This window comes from Galeopterus variegatus, unplaced genomic scaffold (assembly GCF_000696425.1).
Source record: "Galeopterus variegatus unplaced genomic scaffold, G_variegatus-3.0.2 Scaffold7038, whole genome shotgun sequence".
In the NCBI taxonomy this organism is placed as follows: domain Eukaryota; kingdom Metazoa; phylum Chordata; class Mammalia; order Dermoptera; family Cynocephalidae; genus Galeopterus; species Galeopterus variegatus.
Window position 1 is genome coordinate 11,627 of NW_007733149.1, and position 18,275 is coordinate 29,901.

The window sequence follows — 18,275 nt, forward strand, 5'->3', positions numbered from 1 at the left end:
TGCATTTGGACATGTTGCTTACCCTCTCCGATTCTCAGTTTTATCATCTGTGAAGTGAGATAACAATGTTATCGCAAAGGATTTTGGTAAAGATAAATGAGATAGTCATTGAAAATAATTTTGCACAAGGCATAGTAAGCATTTAATACATATTAGCTATTAGTATTATATCAATTCTAATCAAAATACTCATAATGTTAGGCTGGTTTTTTATTATTTTTTTGGCTGCTGCTAGTATTTGGGGATCTGAACCATTGAACGTGATGTTGTAATACCTTGCTCTAACCAACTCTCAAAATACCCGTACCTTTAATGTAAACCAAAGTCTTAATGAGCTTTGAAAACATGATTTAAAGTGTATCTGGAAGAAAAACAAAGAGGATCAAAAGGAAATTTTGGTAAATAATGCTGAAAGGAATAATGTGTCCAATCAATAAAATCAATTTTGAAGTTATAAAATAATAAACCAGTTCTAAAACAAAAGGCCTGAGGGCCGGCCCATGGCTCACTCAAGAGTGCGGTGCTGTTAACACCAAGGCCACAGGTTCGGATCCCATATAGGGATGGCCGGTTGCTCACTGGGTGAGCGTGGTGCTGACAATACCAAGTCAAGGGTTAAGATCCCCTTACTGGTCATTTAAAAAAAAAAATAAATAAAAAAATAAATAAATAAAAGCCTGAAGATAACTAGCAAACCCAAAGTACTTAAAAATTAAAACTATATATAGGTGCAGTACTAGAGGAAGAAGGCTATGAAAAATTTATTCAGGGCATAACTAGATAGGCAACATTTGTGGAAATCACAATAGTGGAAAGCTGTCAAATCTCAAAAACTAGACATGTAAAGCTAACGCACTCCCAATCGAATTCTCAGTAAGATTTTTTTTTTTTTTGTCCTTTTTGTGACCGGTAAGGGGGTTGCAACCCTTGGCTTGGTGTCGCCCGCACTGTGCTCAGCCAGCGAGTGCATCGGCCATCCCTATACAGGATCTGAACCCGCGGCGGGCAGCGCCGCACTCTCCCAAGTGAGCCACAGGGACGGCCCAAAAAATATTTTGAAAAGTAAGCATAACAATGATTTGTCTCACCAGACTTTAAATTGTGAGATATCGTCATAATGATCCTAACTGTTGTTTAGGAATAAATAGTGAAATAGAATAGCAAGTCCAGAAATATACCTACATTCGGGCTCTGATAAAAATGCCATCTCAAACCTGTCAATAACCTGGATCATCCAATAAATATCATTGAAACTGCTGATTGCCTTTTGAGAAAATAATTTAAATACCACGTCAAGTTATACTCTTAAATGAATTGCTGATGACTGAATGTTAAAAATGAAGCCATAAGATGTTGCATAGGGATACACACGTCATAAAAATACAAAAAAAATTTATTGGAATTATACACTTTCAGGATAAGGATTAAGACCACCAAGGAATAGGATTACAATAAGCAAACGTACACAAGTAGATTTTGACCACACTGTAAAGTTTTATTTTTGAAACTGGGTGGTAAGATTATGGCTGTTCATTGTTTTATCCTTTTTACCTTTGTGTACAAGGTAAATATTTCACAGTAAAACAAATAGGGTGAATGTTACATATCTATTTCACAATTAGATTTTTTTTTCCTTTTTGTCTTTTTTCGTGACTGGCAACGGGATCGCAACCCTCGGTGTCACGCCCACACCGCGCTCAACCAGTGAGGGGACCGGTCTCTATATGGGATCCGAACCCTTGGCAGGAGCGCCGCCGCGCTCCCTAGCGCTGCACCCTACCGAGTGCGCCACCGGGCCAGCCCCCACAATTAGATTTTTTAAGCTCACCTGCTCTGACCCCTGCCTAGCGTGTGCCCCCTGCCTGCAGCCCACCAACGTCTTCGTTGCCATCAAGATCACCGGGAAGAACCTAGAGCTCTGTGCTTTAAACACCATTCTGATTCTCATTTATGTTTAACCACGTTTATATTTAAGATCTATCCACATTGCCATATTCTTTTTATTCCTTCTGACTTCTACATAGTATTACATAATACTGTGTATATTATATTTTATTGATTGATTCACTTAGTTATGGGCACATAGGTTGCTTCCGACTTTTTACTAAGATAAACAAAACGTTGTGTCTCACCCCAACCCCATCCCCCCAACCAAGTCTGACTCTTCAAGGAATATTCAACACATGGAACCAACCTGCATGCAAGCAATTAGTAAATATTTAATAAGTGCATTTGGAATTGATTTATGGAGGGCCTCAAAAACCAGGTAGTGTGTTGGGGCCGGCCCGTGGCTCACTCGGGAGAGTGCGGTGCTGATAACACCAAGGCCACGGGTTCGGATCCCATATAGGGATGGCCAGTTTGCTCACTGGGTGAGCGTGGTGCCGACAACACCAAGTCAAGGGTTGAGATCCCCTTACCGGTCATCTTTTAAAAAAAACAAACAAACCAGGTAGTGTGTTTATTTCACTCTAGGACAATTTGCCAAAAATAAATTTACATGAAGCCATTTCCAGAATGAAAAATTTGCCAAAATCCAATTTGCAAAAAAGGAATTCTCCAAATTACAAATTTGATGAATTGTTGAGGCCTGTCTAAAAAGCTGAGCTCCATTCATGCCTCAGCCTTCCATAAGGGAAGCCTAGGAGCAGGGGCAAGGCATAACTATACAAAAATAGAAATGAACTACAAACCCCATTTAAGAAAATCTTCACTAGTTTATATATCAAAGGGCTGGGGTAACTGCAAAACCAAACCTTTGAAAAAAAAATCTATGTGACAAATTAGTTTTGACAGCTAGTAACAAGCACAGAAATGTAAACAAAATTAGTTTATTTCATGATAAGATATTTAGACATAGGCAAGGGCTGGTGTTGGATCAGCAGCTCAACAACATGAGGACCGGCAAGAGAACTGTGGTTCTCTTGGCCATTCTTCTCCCGGGGTTGACAGAATTAATTCTGCTCCAGCCATCACTTCGGTGTTTGTGGCAGGAAGTGGGGGAAGAGGTGGCCTAGCTGCATCTATCACTTCAATCAGAAGGCAAAAGTTTACCCAGAAATCCTGAGGCCAAAACTGTGTCCCAAGGCCACCCATAGCTGCAACAGAATCTCTAAAATGAGCAATCCGCTTTTTGCAGGTTTTTTCGTGGAGGTCAAAAAAGAAGGGGGTTGGGAAAGGAGCAAGTCCCTTACCACCACCATTACTTTTATGTAAATTAATTTCTCTTTCAAAATGGGTAGTTTAGATATATGTCAAGAAACTTCTATCAACAATTCTAAGATTATAATTTGAAACTCATTTCTGCTTTCAATCATGACAATTTTAACGTATGCATTTCAGCTATACTACTTTTTCTTGTTTCCCCCTCCCCTCAGCATTCTAGAATGGAACTAAAATAAAACTACTTAATATTTCAAGAAAGAGTGGGAGAAAAAATCAAACGGCTAACAGTGACAAAATACTTCCAATTACTTCTCTGCTCAGTCACCGTCCTTCCACACCAAAGAACATCTGGAAAATATCCCCACATCCTTTGGCACTTAAGAACTGATACAGTTGACCAAAGTCCATGTGATTTCCTCTGGCTCCATTGACAGTGAATGCTTTTTCTTCAAAACTGGAAAATTTCCTTTGTTTTTCCATTTCATTATTTGTACCATCAAAAGGAATGTCTTCTCGATGGCGAATTAAAATTCTCTTCCAGTTTAATTTTCTGAGTCTGAAAAGAAATTTTCAAAGTAGAAAATTTCAAAATGCATTATGTATTCTAGAACCCTGAAAATAGAAGTTGTAAAACAGATTTACTAGTGCCTTTTCCTAGAAGTAAAGAAGTCTGCTTTTATCTCACAGGGATTTATTTTAATCTATTTTAATCAATATGATTCTGGTCATAACCCCATCCCCAAACTATTTTATTGTCATTACTACTGCCTCATATCAGTATTTTAGAAATGTGGAGATTACTGAATTTCAAACTACTGAAGGAACTTCTCAGAAACTCATTTAGGGGCCGGCCTGTGGCTCACTTGGGAGAGTGTGGTGCTGATAATACCAAGGCCCCGGGTTTGGATCCCATATAGGGATGGCCGGTTAGCTCACTGGGTGAGCATGGTGCTGACAACACCAAGTCAAGGGTTAAGATCCCCTTAGCGGTCATCTTTTTTAAAGAAAGAAACTCATTTAGGACATCGGTAGAGAAATAAGAAGACTAGTGGCAATTCTTTTTTTTTTTTAAAGATGACCGGAAAGGGGATCTCAACTCTTGGCTTGGTGTTGTCAGCACTACGCCCAGCCAGTGAGCTAACCGGCCATCCCTATATAGGATCCGAACCCGTGGCCTTGGTGTTATCAGCATTGCACTCTCCGAGTGAGCCACGGGCCAGCCCTAAGACTAGTGGCAATTCTAATGCTTCTAGAAAGCCCCTTGTTTCACAGGGTGTACAGTTTACAGTATCACTAAGATGAAGGAAGAATTAGATCCATGGAAATGGATGGGACTGTAGACAGCGTCCAGGGAATTCAACACAAAGTTACATGATGTCTCCCACCTGCACTGTGTCAGGGGAGGGGGGTAATACTTACTGTGTGTGATTTCTGCCTTATCCACTGACTTAAGACCAAATCCCCATGAAGATACAACCCCCAGGACATACTTATTTCTACATCTTATAGTACCTTGTTTAGTATTTAAATTATTAACACGATATATAAAATATGTAAAAGCAAACCTTGACCAGAATTCTTCACAGGCACTTTGTGGGCCTTCCACACAAACAATACCAGGTTTCCCAGGCATGCTAAACCCAGACAGGGAAAGCTCCCTCGCCCACTCTAGAATATTCTTTCTTTTGCATTTGTTGTAGATATGATGGCTATAGATCCAGAGTCTTGTGAGAATAAGATCGACTGACAGGACTGGACTTTCTGTGGTGATGGCAGATGGGGCATCTCTGCTGACATAGCGAGAAGCGTGCTCTCTAACCCACTCTGTGGCATTCAATATACAGACATCTCCATGGCAATTCTTTTGCAGGTACGTGGTCAGATCTGTGTTCAGCTGAGTCTGCTCGGTTCTACTTAATACTACTGATCTGATGGAAAACATACGGGAAAAAAATTAAATCAATTTTCTTGGGACAAAAAACAAACATGAGAATTGCTTTTACTCTCAGACTAATTTTGATCTCTAAAATTGGCCACAGTTTCTGTAACATACCTGACAGTAATTTCAGGCAGAACTGCAGGGTATTTAAAGGGAAGAATACAGGCCAGAGAAAACATCACCTGATTAAAGAAAAGAAGAGAAACACCCTAAGTGCTGTTTTGTCCTGACATGTTTCAGTTCTTCCAAAAACAAAATGGAATTACCATTGCTTCCTCAGATACATCCAGGTTCATATTGATAGTAAAGTAGACTTTTGAAGATCGCCCCTCCATTGTCCTCTTTTCAATACAATCTTTCAGTTCTGCTAAAGCCAGCTGGTCATTTACTATGAGCTCATTCTCCCCAGGGAACATACTGGCCAGCAGGTCTAACTCAGAGAGCTGGGCCTCCGCCTGCTCGATCTCAGTCATCTTTGGACATCCGTAAGTTTCTAAGGAGGTAAGGATAAGAGAGGTATTTACATATACAATCTTGGGAGAACTCAATAGATCAACAGGGGTACTTACTAAAAATATATTTGATTTCTTCATAAAATGTGCAATTTAATCAGAGTCTCTTTCCCCATCATCCTACTTTCAGATGTAATATGCTTAGGACCAAAAATATGGGAAAATCCAGTGAGAGCCAGTATGGTGAACTGTCAGTACTGTATATTCAAAGATAAACTTGTAGAGATGGCTTTTTGGATGAACAGCCACATTTTAAATTCTGACAGATATTGCTGAGTTTCCGTCCAGAAAGTTGCCATACAGAAGTTTAAGATTTGTACTTAGTCCCGTTCCTTTTTAAAAAAAAATCTTAATACATAATGCCTTTTACCAATTTTCTTTCTTTTAGGGGTTTTGAGCTTTATGTCTTGATTAGAAAGAACTTCTTTAACTCAAGTTTATTTTAAAATTCTTCTACTTTTAACTTGGAACATTTACAATTTCAATTTCTATATTTAAATATTTGATCCATCTGGAATTTACTCTGGTTTAAAAGGTGAGAGAAGACTCCAGCTTTATTTTTCCAGTTAGCTGGCCATTTGTACCAATACATCTTATTTTATAATACATTTGAAATGCCTCCTTCAACATGTTTAGTGCCCACATGTATTTGCATCTATTTCTGGATTCTCCATTTGCTTACACTGGTCTGTCTGTCATATCATGTCAGTATTCAGCTCTTTAAATCATTATGATGGGTTCATAAATAGTTCCTATTCCAATCTCTTCACAGCTATCACTCTTCTGCAATATTTTCCTACAACTTTCCTGGCTATTCTCACATACTTATTTTTTTTCTATATAAACATTAGAAAAATTTTGTCAAGTTTAGAAAACAAGAAAATTTGGGAATTGCATTAAAGATCAATGGAGGGAAAAATGACATGTTTATAATACAAAATTTTCCCTTCAATAAAGTTTTTTTTTTTTTTTTTTTTAAAAACAGCTTTAATGATGTATAATTTATATGTTAGCATCCCTTAGGGTTTGGTGTGGACCCTCTTTATCTTCTCTAATATTCTCATGGTAACAAATATCACAATGTCTACAATACTCAAATTGTTGTCTGCTGCCCTACATTCTTGAGTCCATTATTTGTAAATTTAACTGCATCTGTATATTTCTACTGAATGGCATCTCAGCCTCAACAGCTCTAAAACAGGTCTAAATTATGATATTTCTTCCACACTAGTCCTTTTATTCTTTTTTTTCCTGTTTAAAGAACTTCCTTTAACCATTTTTAGGGTAGCTCTGCTGGTGACAAATCTCTCAAATTTCCTTCATCTTAGAATGTCTTAATTTCTCCTTCATTCCTGAAGAATATTTTTACTGGATACAGCACTTGTATTCTGGGTTGACAGTTCTTTACTGTCAGCACTTGAAAAATGTTATGACTCTTTTGTCTGGCCTCTGTGGTTTCTGACGAGAAATTTTCTCTCATTTGAATTGTTTTCTTTGATAGGTAAGGGTCACGTCTCTGTCGCTGCTTGCAAGATTTTTTCTTTTTGTCTTTAGTTTTCAGAAGTTTATGATGTATCTTGACGATTTCTTTGGGTTTATCTGTGGAGGATGCATAAAGCAAATGTACTTCACAGGACCTGGCTTTCCAAAGCCTTGCAGTCTCAAATATTGACCTTGCAACGGACAGGAAATTTTCCCCAGGCTATAGTCTCTGTTGTATGATAAAGGATTGTAACACAGCAAAGACAGACAGGTCACTGATTGATATGTAAAGATACTGGGAAATTGCTGTAAGAAGAGAATGCTTGCTAAGATCAAGCTTTTGTGGGTATATCAACTTAACTTCTTGAAAATTGTATTATGGAAGGTCACCTTGCTTGTCTTACTGAATGTTACCAGCTTCTATTGTTAAACTTATTAAACTATACTTAGCAAAAACCCCACCTATGTTCTCTTCCTGTAACTTTCTGGTCTGGAGAATAAATGTGGGAAGAGAACTCCAATTCATTGTTAATTTCCCAAATGGAAGGAATGCCTCTATCTTGAGGGTTCTGGGAGATTAACCCCTTTTTGGGGCTTCTCACTGCTCAGAAGAGATGGGCTTTGAGTAATCTTTGGCGGCTCCGTCACCCAGGGGAAGAGAGATGACAAATCCGTGGGAGGCAAAGCAAAATTTATTCTGTGGGATGTGCTCAACTTCTTGAATCTGTAGTTTCATGACTTCTGACAAATTTGAGAAGTTTTCAGCAATTATTTCTTTTAGCACTTCATCATCCTGCCCTCTTTCTCTTCTCCTTCTGAGACTGTGATGACATGAATGTTAGATCTTTGTTATACTCCTGCATGTCCCTAAAACTGTTTTTGATCTATTTTTTATTGTTCTGATTGAGTAATTTACTGGTTCTTTCCTTTTACCCCCTTCCTTCTGTTGTTGAGTACATCTACTGAATTTTTATTTTTATTTTTAAAATTTAATTTTATTTATTTATATATGTTTTTTTGCAGCTGGCCCAAAAGGGGATCCAAACCCTTGACCTTGGTGTTATTGGTACCATGCTCTCCCAAGTGAGTTAACCAGACAGCCACATTCATTGACTTTTTTTTTTTTTTCCTTTTTGTCTTTTTTCGTGACCGGCCACGGATCGCAACCCTCAGTGTCGCGCCCATACCGGACTGGGACCGGCTACGGGATCGCAACCCTCAGCGTTGCTCCCGCACCTCGCTCAGCCAGTGAGCGGCTGGTCTGTATGTGGGATCCGAACCCTCGGCGGGAGCGCTGCCGCGCTTCCCAAGCGGTGCACTGTAGCAGTGCGCCACCGGGCCGGCCACATTCATTGACTTTTTAATTTTGGTTTTCATATTTCTTAGTTCTAACATTTCCATTTGGTTTTTCTTCATATCTTCTCCTTCTTTGCTGAAACTTTCTATATTTTCCTTCAAGTTTGCTTGTAATTGCTCTTTGGAAAAATTTTTATGATAGGTGTTTTAAAATCTTTGTCAGATAATTATACCATCTCTGCATCCTGATGGCATCTTTTTTTTTTTTTTTTTGCATCTGGCTGGTATGAGGATCTGTACCCATGACCTTGGCGTTACAAGACTGCTCGAACCAATTGAGCTAAACGGCTAGTCCCTCTGGCATCTATTGACTGTCTTTTTACATTTAGTTTGAGATCTTCCTGGTTCTTGGTATGATGAGTGAGTTTTGACTGAACCCTGGACATTTTGGGCACTATGTTATGAGATTTGATTTTAGCATGCTTTTTCTAATACTGCTACAGCAGGGAAGGGGGATGTGCTCTCTTGTTACTGCAAGATGGGTTGAAATCCAGGTTCCCTACTTAGCCTCGCTTGACATCTGAGGTGGGGAAAGGGGCTCTTCATTATTCCTGGGTGGGTATGGGCGTTCTGGCTCTACTTCAGGCCTCTAGTGATACCTCCCCGGCCAGGAAGGGTACTAGCACCTTGTTATTTCTCCCCATGTGGCCTCCACTGACACCACGGTGGAGGGTGGACTTGTTAATGCTAGGTGGTGATCAAAGTCCTGACTCTCCACTAGGCCTCCTTGGATTCCACCTTAGAAGGGTGATGGAGAGGTGCTTTGTTACTGCTGCATCAGAGTAAAAGTACAGGCTCCCCACGTGGTCTGACACGGACCTGACATGAGTCTGACACTGATACCGTGGTGGGGTCCTTCCTTCTTAGTGCCTGCTGGGGAGAAAAGTCCTGGGTCCCTTACTCAGATGTTTCTGATACCATCCTGATGAGGGGCAGGGGCTGAAGTGCCTCAGTACAGCTCAATGAGGACATAATCTGGGCTCCCTCTGCTGGTGTAGGTATGGGTGTGACCACAGTGTTTTCTGTGGTATTTCTTGGTAGAGAACATTTATTGTCTAAATGTTTTCTGGCTTGCTTGGCTGCCCCTTTCTTGGTCCTTTAGCTGCAGAGAGCAGACTTTTGTTGGGGCTTCCTCACCCTCCCCTCCGGTCTGCACCCTTGGTGTTTCTTGATTGCTGCTTCTTTAGAGTGACCTCTGGGAAATTTGAGGCAAACAGAATATCCAAGGAAGTCATCACCGTAATTCCTTGGGTCCCAAGCTCACTAGCCAGTCTTCCTTCTTCACTTCACCTTTCAGAGTCTTTTTGTGTTTCTTTTATATATAGTGCTCAGGTTTTTTCATTGTAATTAGCACGAATTATAGAGGAAAATATGTCTACTCCATTTTTTCCCAAACTGAAAGTCCCTCAACACAATTAATTTAGCAAGTTGGCAAAAGTAAAAAAAAAAAAAAGGCGGTTAATGTCTGGTAATTACCATAAGGGAAAACATTGCTATAAGGAAAGCTGATCTAAAATTCCAGTCATATGAAGGTGACATAAATAAATAAATCAGACAGTGTATAAAAATGTATTTGTAAAGATGTTCATTGCATCATTGCTTACAATGAAAAAAAATCAGAAATGACTTAAATGCTCAATAATAGACTAATTTAATAAATATATATCCAAATAGTAGAGTATATGGTCATTAAAAATGTATATTGAGGGCTGGCCCGTGGCTCACTGGGGAGAGTGTGGTGCTGGTAACACCAAGGCAACAGGTTGGGATCCTATATAGGGATGGCCGGTTAGCTCACTGGCTGAGTGTGGTGCTGACAACACCAAGCCAAGGGTTGAGATCCCCTTACCGGTCATCTTAAAAAAAAAAAAAATGTATATTAACATTGATGTTCGTAATATATAGTTACCTGAATAAAGTAAATTGTAAAACAATGTAAATAATATGATATTCTTACACGATCACATATGCATGAAGAGTCAGAAAGTAAATTCACCAAACAACTACCAGTTGGCTAAAAGGGGATAAGGGAAGAAGAAAAGACTTTCACTTTCTAATTTGTGTGCTTTTACATTATTTGAAGTTTTATGAATAGCATGTAGTATTTCTAAATTTAGTGGGGAAAAAAAGGGTTACACTTGTAAAAAAATAAAAAAACAAAAAAACAGAAAAAAGAAAAAAGAGCTCAATCCCATTGCTGCAAAAGAAAACTTTGGCTTATCTTCTCAGAGATTTTACTCTGTGAAATCAAACACCATTATTTAGGTCTGTGGTGTCTTCCTGACATTCTTTCTCATCTTTGGTAAAGGTTTATTGAGCAACTACTGTATGTATATCTTCATTCTTCATGCCTTCCTGGAGCTTTCTATTTAGTTTGAGGATCAGGATGTATATCTAGCAAGATACATAACAATGCCAATAAAAAGGCAAAGTGTTAAATGACTAGTATAGGTATCATCATGGGAATTAAGATGAGGTCTTGATCAATAAAATGAGTCACAAGAAATTATTTGAGGAAAGAAGCAGAATCTGAACTGAACCTTGAAAGAAGGGTAAGACTTAGACAAGTGGAGGAGGAGGCATAGTGGGGAGAGCTTCTGGAAGAAAGGGCTTCAAGGCAGGAAAGCAGCATAACTAGTGGTGGGGGCTGTACCCTCCCCGAACACAGGGAAAACAGTATAGACCCAAACCCGTCCCTTCTTCACAACCCTAAATGCCAAGGCCTACTTCAGGGGATCATCATTTGAATTATTTTCTCTCATGCTAGTTATTTTGTTTGTCCCCAAATTCATTATTGGTCCTTTTTCACACTGCCCTGGACTCTGGACAGCTGACGCCCACAGCCTATTACACCCTATTTTTCTTTCTTGTGGTTAGGTTCAGCCAATGCTCTGGCAAGAAGTGAGATGGGAGGAGATGGGCCAAGGTATTTGTTAACTACTCCTTTATTGCTTTGACAGGATTCTGATAATGGGTGTGACCCTTGAAGCCACAGCTTCTGCAGGAAGCCCTTCATCCCTAGCTCCAGCAGACATTTTGGGCATAATGGTTATAATGGTTCCTTTAAACCTGGCTATACCTCTGCAAACACCCCATTTATAAAACCCTCAAAGTTTCAAAGTTGAGTGTGTGCCTAGTTGCTGCCAGAACCTTGACTCCTCTAACCTGGACCCTGCCTCTAATGTCCCTCTCTCAACTCATGCTCCACACTGTTATTACAGTGATCATATGTAGTGCTCCAATAGAGGTCTAAGGAGGCAGGTAAAGGAGCATGGACTGTCTATTAGGAGTTTACATAGTAGGTGGTTGGGTACCACTGTTGTACTCTAAGAAGGAGTGGGGGCATGTTTGGTTCCCATGAAATAGGTGAGTTGACCACCCTAACAACTATTCAGTGGAGTGAATTTATCACCAGTTTATGATCTAGCTGTTAGTTTTACAAACTTAGTAGCAAAAAATGCCAGCATATGGGTTTAATTAACAAAGGCAGCCTTGAATGATCTGTTATCAAGTCCTTTACGAACATGTTTTTCCCTTTATTCAAATCGTCTTTATTTCATTCAATATAGTTGGATCATTTCTTTAATATTTAGAAACGGTATTTGCTCAACAATTTAGCTAGTTCTTTGTGTGGTACTTTTTTTTTTTTTTTAAAGATGACCGGTAAGGGGATCTCAACCCTTGGCTTGGTGTTGTCAGCACCACGCTCAGCCAGTGAGCAAACTGGCCATCCCTATATAGGATCCGAACCCGTGGCCTTGGTGTTATCAGCACCGCAGTCTACCAAGTGAGCCACGGGCCGGCCTGTGTGTGATACTTTTGAAGAGCAAAAAAAGTACTTATACTTAAAACAAAATGTAAACTACTCACATGTGACAGATTGGTAACTAGAATGGACCCTGCCAAAAACACATTAAGGACTACGGTAATGACTAAATGTGGTGGGATGTTCCATTCATTATGATTAACTGGACACAAATCAGGAGAATAAGAATCAGAAGAATAAGAACACGCTAAACTGTCTCTGCAGATTGGAGTATAAATCAATGCCAACACCACATCATCCCTAATCCCTCCGGCCTTTCAAATGATGTCCTTAAGACACTATTTACCAGGGTGAAAGAAATTACAGAAAGCACTCTGTGCTTATATAAACTCCTGAAATGCTGAATGACACAAAACGAAGTTCAACAGGTTTCTTTTGGGTGACCATGGGTACTGGTTAGCCTGTCATGATCCTGGTTTATGGCTGTCATCCTATTGTTCTGACTTAATATTTATCTTAGACAAAAGCAACCCTGTTTGGAGAACAGCATACACTGGCACACTTTTTATGTGCAGCTTCTGAGTCTTAATCGTTAGACCCTAATATGTACTATGAATTTCTAAGAGGAGGTTTTAGTATGCAGAGTATCCCAAGCATCTCTGACCCCAGAACATTCTTTTCCAGGACAAATGATATGAGCTCTCCTCTCCACAGAACAGATCAGGATTTGTTGCTTTGCCACCTAGTCACCCAAATTTAAGTAGTTTAAATATTACCAGGGTTACCCACCATCTTCATTTGGAGTCCTTTTCAAATAACCGTGAGAGCTCCAAATACTCCTCCCTCCTTCAATCACAATGTTTTTTTTACTAACCAGTGACTTCACAAAATTTTATATCCTACTATTTTCACTTGACATCATAACTTAAGCATCTGCTGCTATTAACAATATCCCCATAAATATTTAAAATTCATGGACTTACTGGAATTCCATAAGCATATTTCTAACGTTTTAGAGTTAAAAAATCTAGGAAATGACTCGTTAGGTGGTTATTACAGGATGTGAATTTACTTTGGTTTTTCATTATAGTGTTTAAAGTATGGACTCTGTTACCAGACTGCCAAAGTGAAACTCTGGGCTCTGCCACTTACCAACTATGTGAACTTAGGCAAGTGGCTTAATTTATCGCTGCCACGGTTTCCCCTTCTCTAAAATGGGAATGACAAGGTTACTGCGAGGATTAAATGAGAATGTGTAGGAAGTGCTTAAAAGAGTGCCTGGCAACAGTGTAAATGTTATACAAGTGCTTCCTGTAATTATTTTTTTTGTGGCTGGCCCTTGACCTTGGAGTTACCAACACTGCGCTCTAACCAACTGAGCTAACCCCCAGCCCAGTGCTTGCTATTATTATTGGTTATTCATTCACAAATGTTTCTCAAGCACCTACTTATGTGTCAATAATTGTCCTTGGCACTATGCATATAACAAAGTAACAAAAATCTCTGCTGTCATAGATGTTTAATATAGCAGGAGGAGACCACGACAGCAAAAAAAAAAAAAATATCTGGTGGTATTTCAAAGAATTCGTGGGAAAATGGAATTAAAAGATAATACAAATCTTTCCATGAATTTTTTGAAATACCCTCGTATATGCCCAGCGAATAACTGCTACGAAAACTGAAGAAGATAATGGGATAAGGAATAATGGTGAGGCAGAAGAAAGTGAGATTGTACAGAGTTGTCAGTAAAGGCCTCCCATCTAAGGTGCTGTAGCGATAAGACTTGAAGAAACTGAAGAAGGAAGCCATGTGTTTATCTGGGCAAAGAGTGCTGCAGACCAAGGGTACCAGCATGTTCAAAAACTGAGGCAGGAGGGAATAGACCAGCTGGCTAGAGCTGAGTGAGCTAGGGGACAGATTGACAGAAGAGGAGGTTAGTTAGGAGATGAGGGGCAGTTGCTGTTGAGACTCATAAGGCATGACCAAGACTTTGAGTTTTATCATAACTGATATGGAAGGCCAACGGAGGGCTAACTGGTGAAGGGGCTTACACTTGCTGTCATTGAAAATAGTGTAGGCAAAGGCTAGGAGAGTAGATAGGCACTGCAGTGACTCAGAGAGAGATGATGGTGGCTGGGATTAGGTTTGTGATGGTTAGCAACGTTCAGGTTTTGGACATACACAGAGAGTAGAGCCAACAGGATCCACTGATGATCATATGAGATATGTGAGAATGACTCCAAGGCCGTAAACTACTGGAAGCATGGATTTGCCACTTATTTAGACTGGGAAGACTGTGAAAATCTGAAGCTTGGTTCTAAACATATTAAGTAATGAAGTGCCTGTTAAGACACCTACTAATTAGAGATGTCCAGCATGCAGTTCGATATACCATCATGGAGGTTACGAGTCATCAACACTTGCTTAAAATGCTCCTAGGCAGAGAGCGAAGTTGGGAGAGGTCCCAATGAGTCTGGGGTCTGGAAATGAAATGGAACCCGCAAAGAAGTACGGGATGGAGCTGCCCGTGAACGGACAAATATGAGAGTGACACCACAAATCATTTATTTGCCAAATTACTTTTGTTGAAATTCAGCCCCCACTCCAGCACAAAAAACCCTCAAGAGAATTTTCTGCCTCAAGATTACAGTGAATGCTGCAAGAACGTAGAAAGAGACTTGCTTCTTGAGTAGAATCATGCTTTTTCCTTGCAGATTATTTCTATTTTAAAGAGTAGGGAGCTGCTGCCACAGCCCAAGCCTCTATACCATCGCACCTAACAACCAAGTGGGCCTGGTACGGAGGTCCCGGCTGTGGGCGGGGCTAGGAAACGCCGACGTCTCCTTAGACCAATGAGCGGATGTGCAGCGCGAAGGAAGGCGGTACCAACACACCAGCTAGGTCCGAAGGCGTGGTCCGGACCGCGCAGCGTGGGAGATCCCCCGTCGTAGATGTCAAACTCACCTCAACCCGTGGCCCCCTCACTGCTGTAATCCCGGGTTTCCTGGATGCACGGACAGCTCAAGTTGCAACAGGAGGGAGCCCCAAAATCCCACAGCACGGCGACTCGAAGTTTACAAAACACTCCTGCGGTACGGCCTAGGGGGCACGAAATAGTGCCCTTCCGGCTAGCGCCTGCGCATGCGCGAGACCGCGGGTCCCGGAAGTCAGAGCCGCCACGACCGGTAGGTGCTGGGATACGGCGGTGTGTGTGTTTCCACACCCTCGGACTTGGGACAGAGGGAATCCTTTGGCCCCGCTAGGTGCTTCTCCGTCGCATAATTTTCATTCTTACATCTCTCCATCCTAATCCCATGTCATTTCCCAGCTGCTGCCACTGTCGTAGTATAGTAGGCACTGTTTTCTGGGACAAGGATTGGGCCATTAAAGTAAGGCTCCTGAGACTCGAACTTATGTAGGAATTATTCGGGGATCCTGTTGAAATGCAGATCGGGATTCGGTAGGTAGGGGTGGGGTCTTAAATTCTTCTTTTCTAATATCTCCCCACGCAGTAGTTATCGTCCTCTCCCTGAACTACAGAGTAGCAAGGCATTAGGGAGACGTGACCGTGGATGATTGGTGGCCTTAGGTGTTCTTGCCCAGTAACCAAGCTGGGAGGAACCGTTTGAATGCACCTATTTATCCCTTTTAATAAAGGGACAGTTTGAAGGAGATTCAAACACGAGAGTAATTAGAAATATTTTTCTTCCCAGTCCCACTATATGCAATTACACTTCATGTCACATGTTCGTTTTAGAAATGTTTTAAAATTTCTGAACACTGATATTCATTGATATTAGATATTGCCACTGCTAACCTCCACAACATTTATTTCTTCCCAGTCCCACTATATGCAATTACACTTCATGTCACATGTTCGTTTTAGAAATGTTATAAAATTTCTGAACACTGATATTCATTGATATTAGATATTGCCACTGCTAACCTCCACAACATTTAAAAAAAAATGAGATAATACGTAGGTCTTCATAGATGCATCTACTTGGTGTTTTATAAGTGTTTTCAATGTCATTATATAATATACTTTTTCCTCCAACTTTTATTATGGAAAATTTCAAAAATAAAGCAAAGTTTACAGTGAATTTTGCAGTGAATCATTGGAGCAGTTCTCAAAAGGAAAAGGAAGGATTTTCTCCCTTCGTCATTTAGCAGTATTTGAAGACATTTTGGGTTGTCACAACTGGAAGGATGCTATTAGCACCTAGAAGGTAGAGCCCAGGGATGCTGCTCAACTTCCTACAGTGCACAGTACATCACCTTACAACAAGGAATTTGCTGGTCTAACATGTTGATAGTGTTGAGGTTAAGAAACTCTGACCTAGAGACTATTGTAACATTTCATTCTACCAGCTTTTTCACATATCTCATTAATCTATATATTTTGATATGTTTCAAAGTAAATTGCAGACATTAGTACAGTTCTTGCTAAGCACATTGGCATGTATATCATTAGAGTTCAATTTAAGTTTTTTCTTTTGAAGTAAAAATGAAATGCATATCTAATGTGTGTATTTGCTGAGTTTTGACAAATGCATACACCTGTGTAACTCAAACTGTATTAAGATACAGAGATTACCATCACCTAAGTTCCTTCATTCTTCTTTCTAGTTAGTCCCCATCCCTGCCCCTAAGATGCAACCAGTGTTGTGTTTTTTTCCCACCATAATGAGTTTTGCCTGTTCTAGAACGTCACATAGTTGGAATCAGACAGTAGGTACTTTTGTATAAGCCTTCTTTCACACAATATGATATTTTAAAGATTCAGAGATGTCTTGTGTGTATCAGTAGTTCCTTTTGATTGCTTAGTAGTATTCCATTGTACTAATATACCACTTTTCCCATTCTTGTTTTGATGGAAACCTGGGATGTTTCCAGTTTTTTGTCTATTATGAATAAAGCTGCTGTGAACATTCTTTTACAGCATTTTATTTCTAATGACTACATTTCTTCAGTAAATACTTACTAAGCACTTACTATGTTCCAGGCACTACTAGGTAAAAGAATTATAGCCAGGAGCAAGACAAAGACGTCCCATCTATCAAAACCTTACATTTGCACATTCCTGTGTATGGATGGGGAGGGATAAACATATAGCTAAAAATGAAAGAAAAATATTATTGTGATAATTGCTGGGCAGAGAAGTAAAACAAGGTGATATGTGTGATCGGTTGATTATGTTGTCTAGGTTGCTTGGGAAATACCTTTGTGAGGAAGTGATTTTTAATGTGTGACTAACACGCCAATAAGATACCAACCACGGAAGATCAAGGGCTCAAGGGCGAGAGCATTCCAGGTAGAGGAAGCAGGTAGTACAATCGCCCTAAGGCCATTTAGGAGGGTGGGGGTGGGGGGTGGGGCAGGGAAACCTACGTGTCAGGAGCTTAGAGGAAAAGCTTTAAAATATCATCTCACTCTGTACAGGCCAGCCACCAATAAAAAAAAAAAAAAAGAAAAGAAAAAAATATCTCAGGAGTAAAGAGCAGGAGAGCCAGTTTTTCAACCAAATTCAGCCAAACGTTGCTCTGGCCAATTTGATGGGTTAGTATTCCACCATTTTAATCTACTTTTATCTGATTACTAGTGTGGTTGAATATTTCTTCATTTAATTTATGACCAATTGTTCTTTGTGAACTACCAATTTAGAACTCTTGCCTATTATCTATTGACACCTGCACCTTTTTTTTTTTTTGGTAGCGATTATTGTGTCTTCTCTATTAAACTAAACTCCGGGGCGGCGAGGCTTAATTCATTTCACAGAGGGCTTGGCACAAAGTGCCCACTTACATATTTTCAACGAAGAAACAGTAAATGTTTGAAATTCTACCCTCCGTAATTACTCTTTAATACCTTCTTTGAGTTCTGCTCTTCAGTTCTCTCGCTGCTTTACCTTTTTATTCTGACGTGGTGCGGCACGGTTAATTCCAAACAATTTATGTACTCAACTTTAGAAGTTCATAGGACAGAATTGAGGAAACTGAAAGTTAAATGTTCCCCTCTTAGCCTTCTGGTGTAATATGTTTAAGAAAGTAACCGT

General features: G+C 40.0%; 1 protein-coding gene across 1 annotated transcript; it reads right to left on the reverse strand.

The window, feature by feature from the left end:
* Positions 1-2,815: 2,815 nt before the first annotated feature.
* On the reverse strand, positions 2,816-15,398 carry RWDD2B (RWD domain containing 2B). Its single transcript, XM_008591565.1, has 5 exons — positions 15,185-15,398; positions 5,371-5,597; positions 5,219-5,286; positions 4,731-5,093; positions 2,816-3,721 (listed from the first exon to the last, which is right to left on the reverse strand). Exons 2-5 carry the CDS (start codon positions 5,575-5,577, stop codon positions 3,487-3,489), a joined length of 873 nt encoding a protein of 290 aa, XP_008589787.1. The 5' UTR covers positions 5,578-5,597; positions 15,185-15,398; the 3' UTR covers positions 2,816-3,486.
* Positions 15,399-18,275: the final 2,877 nt, after the last annotated feature.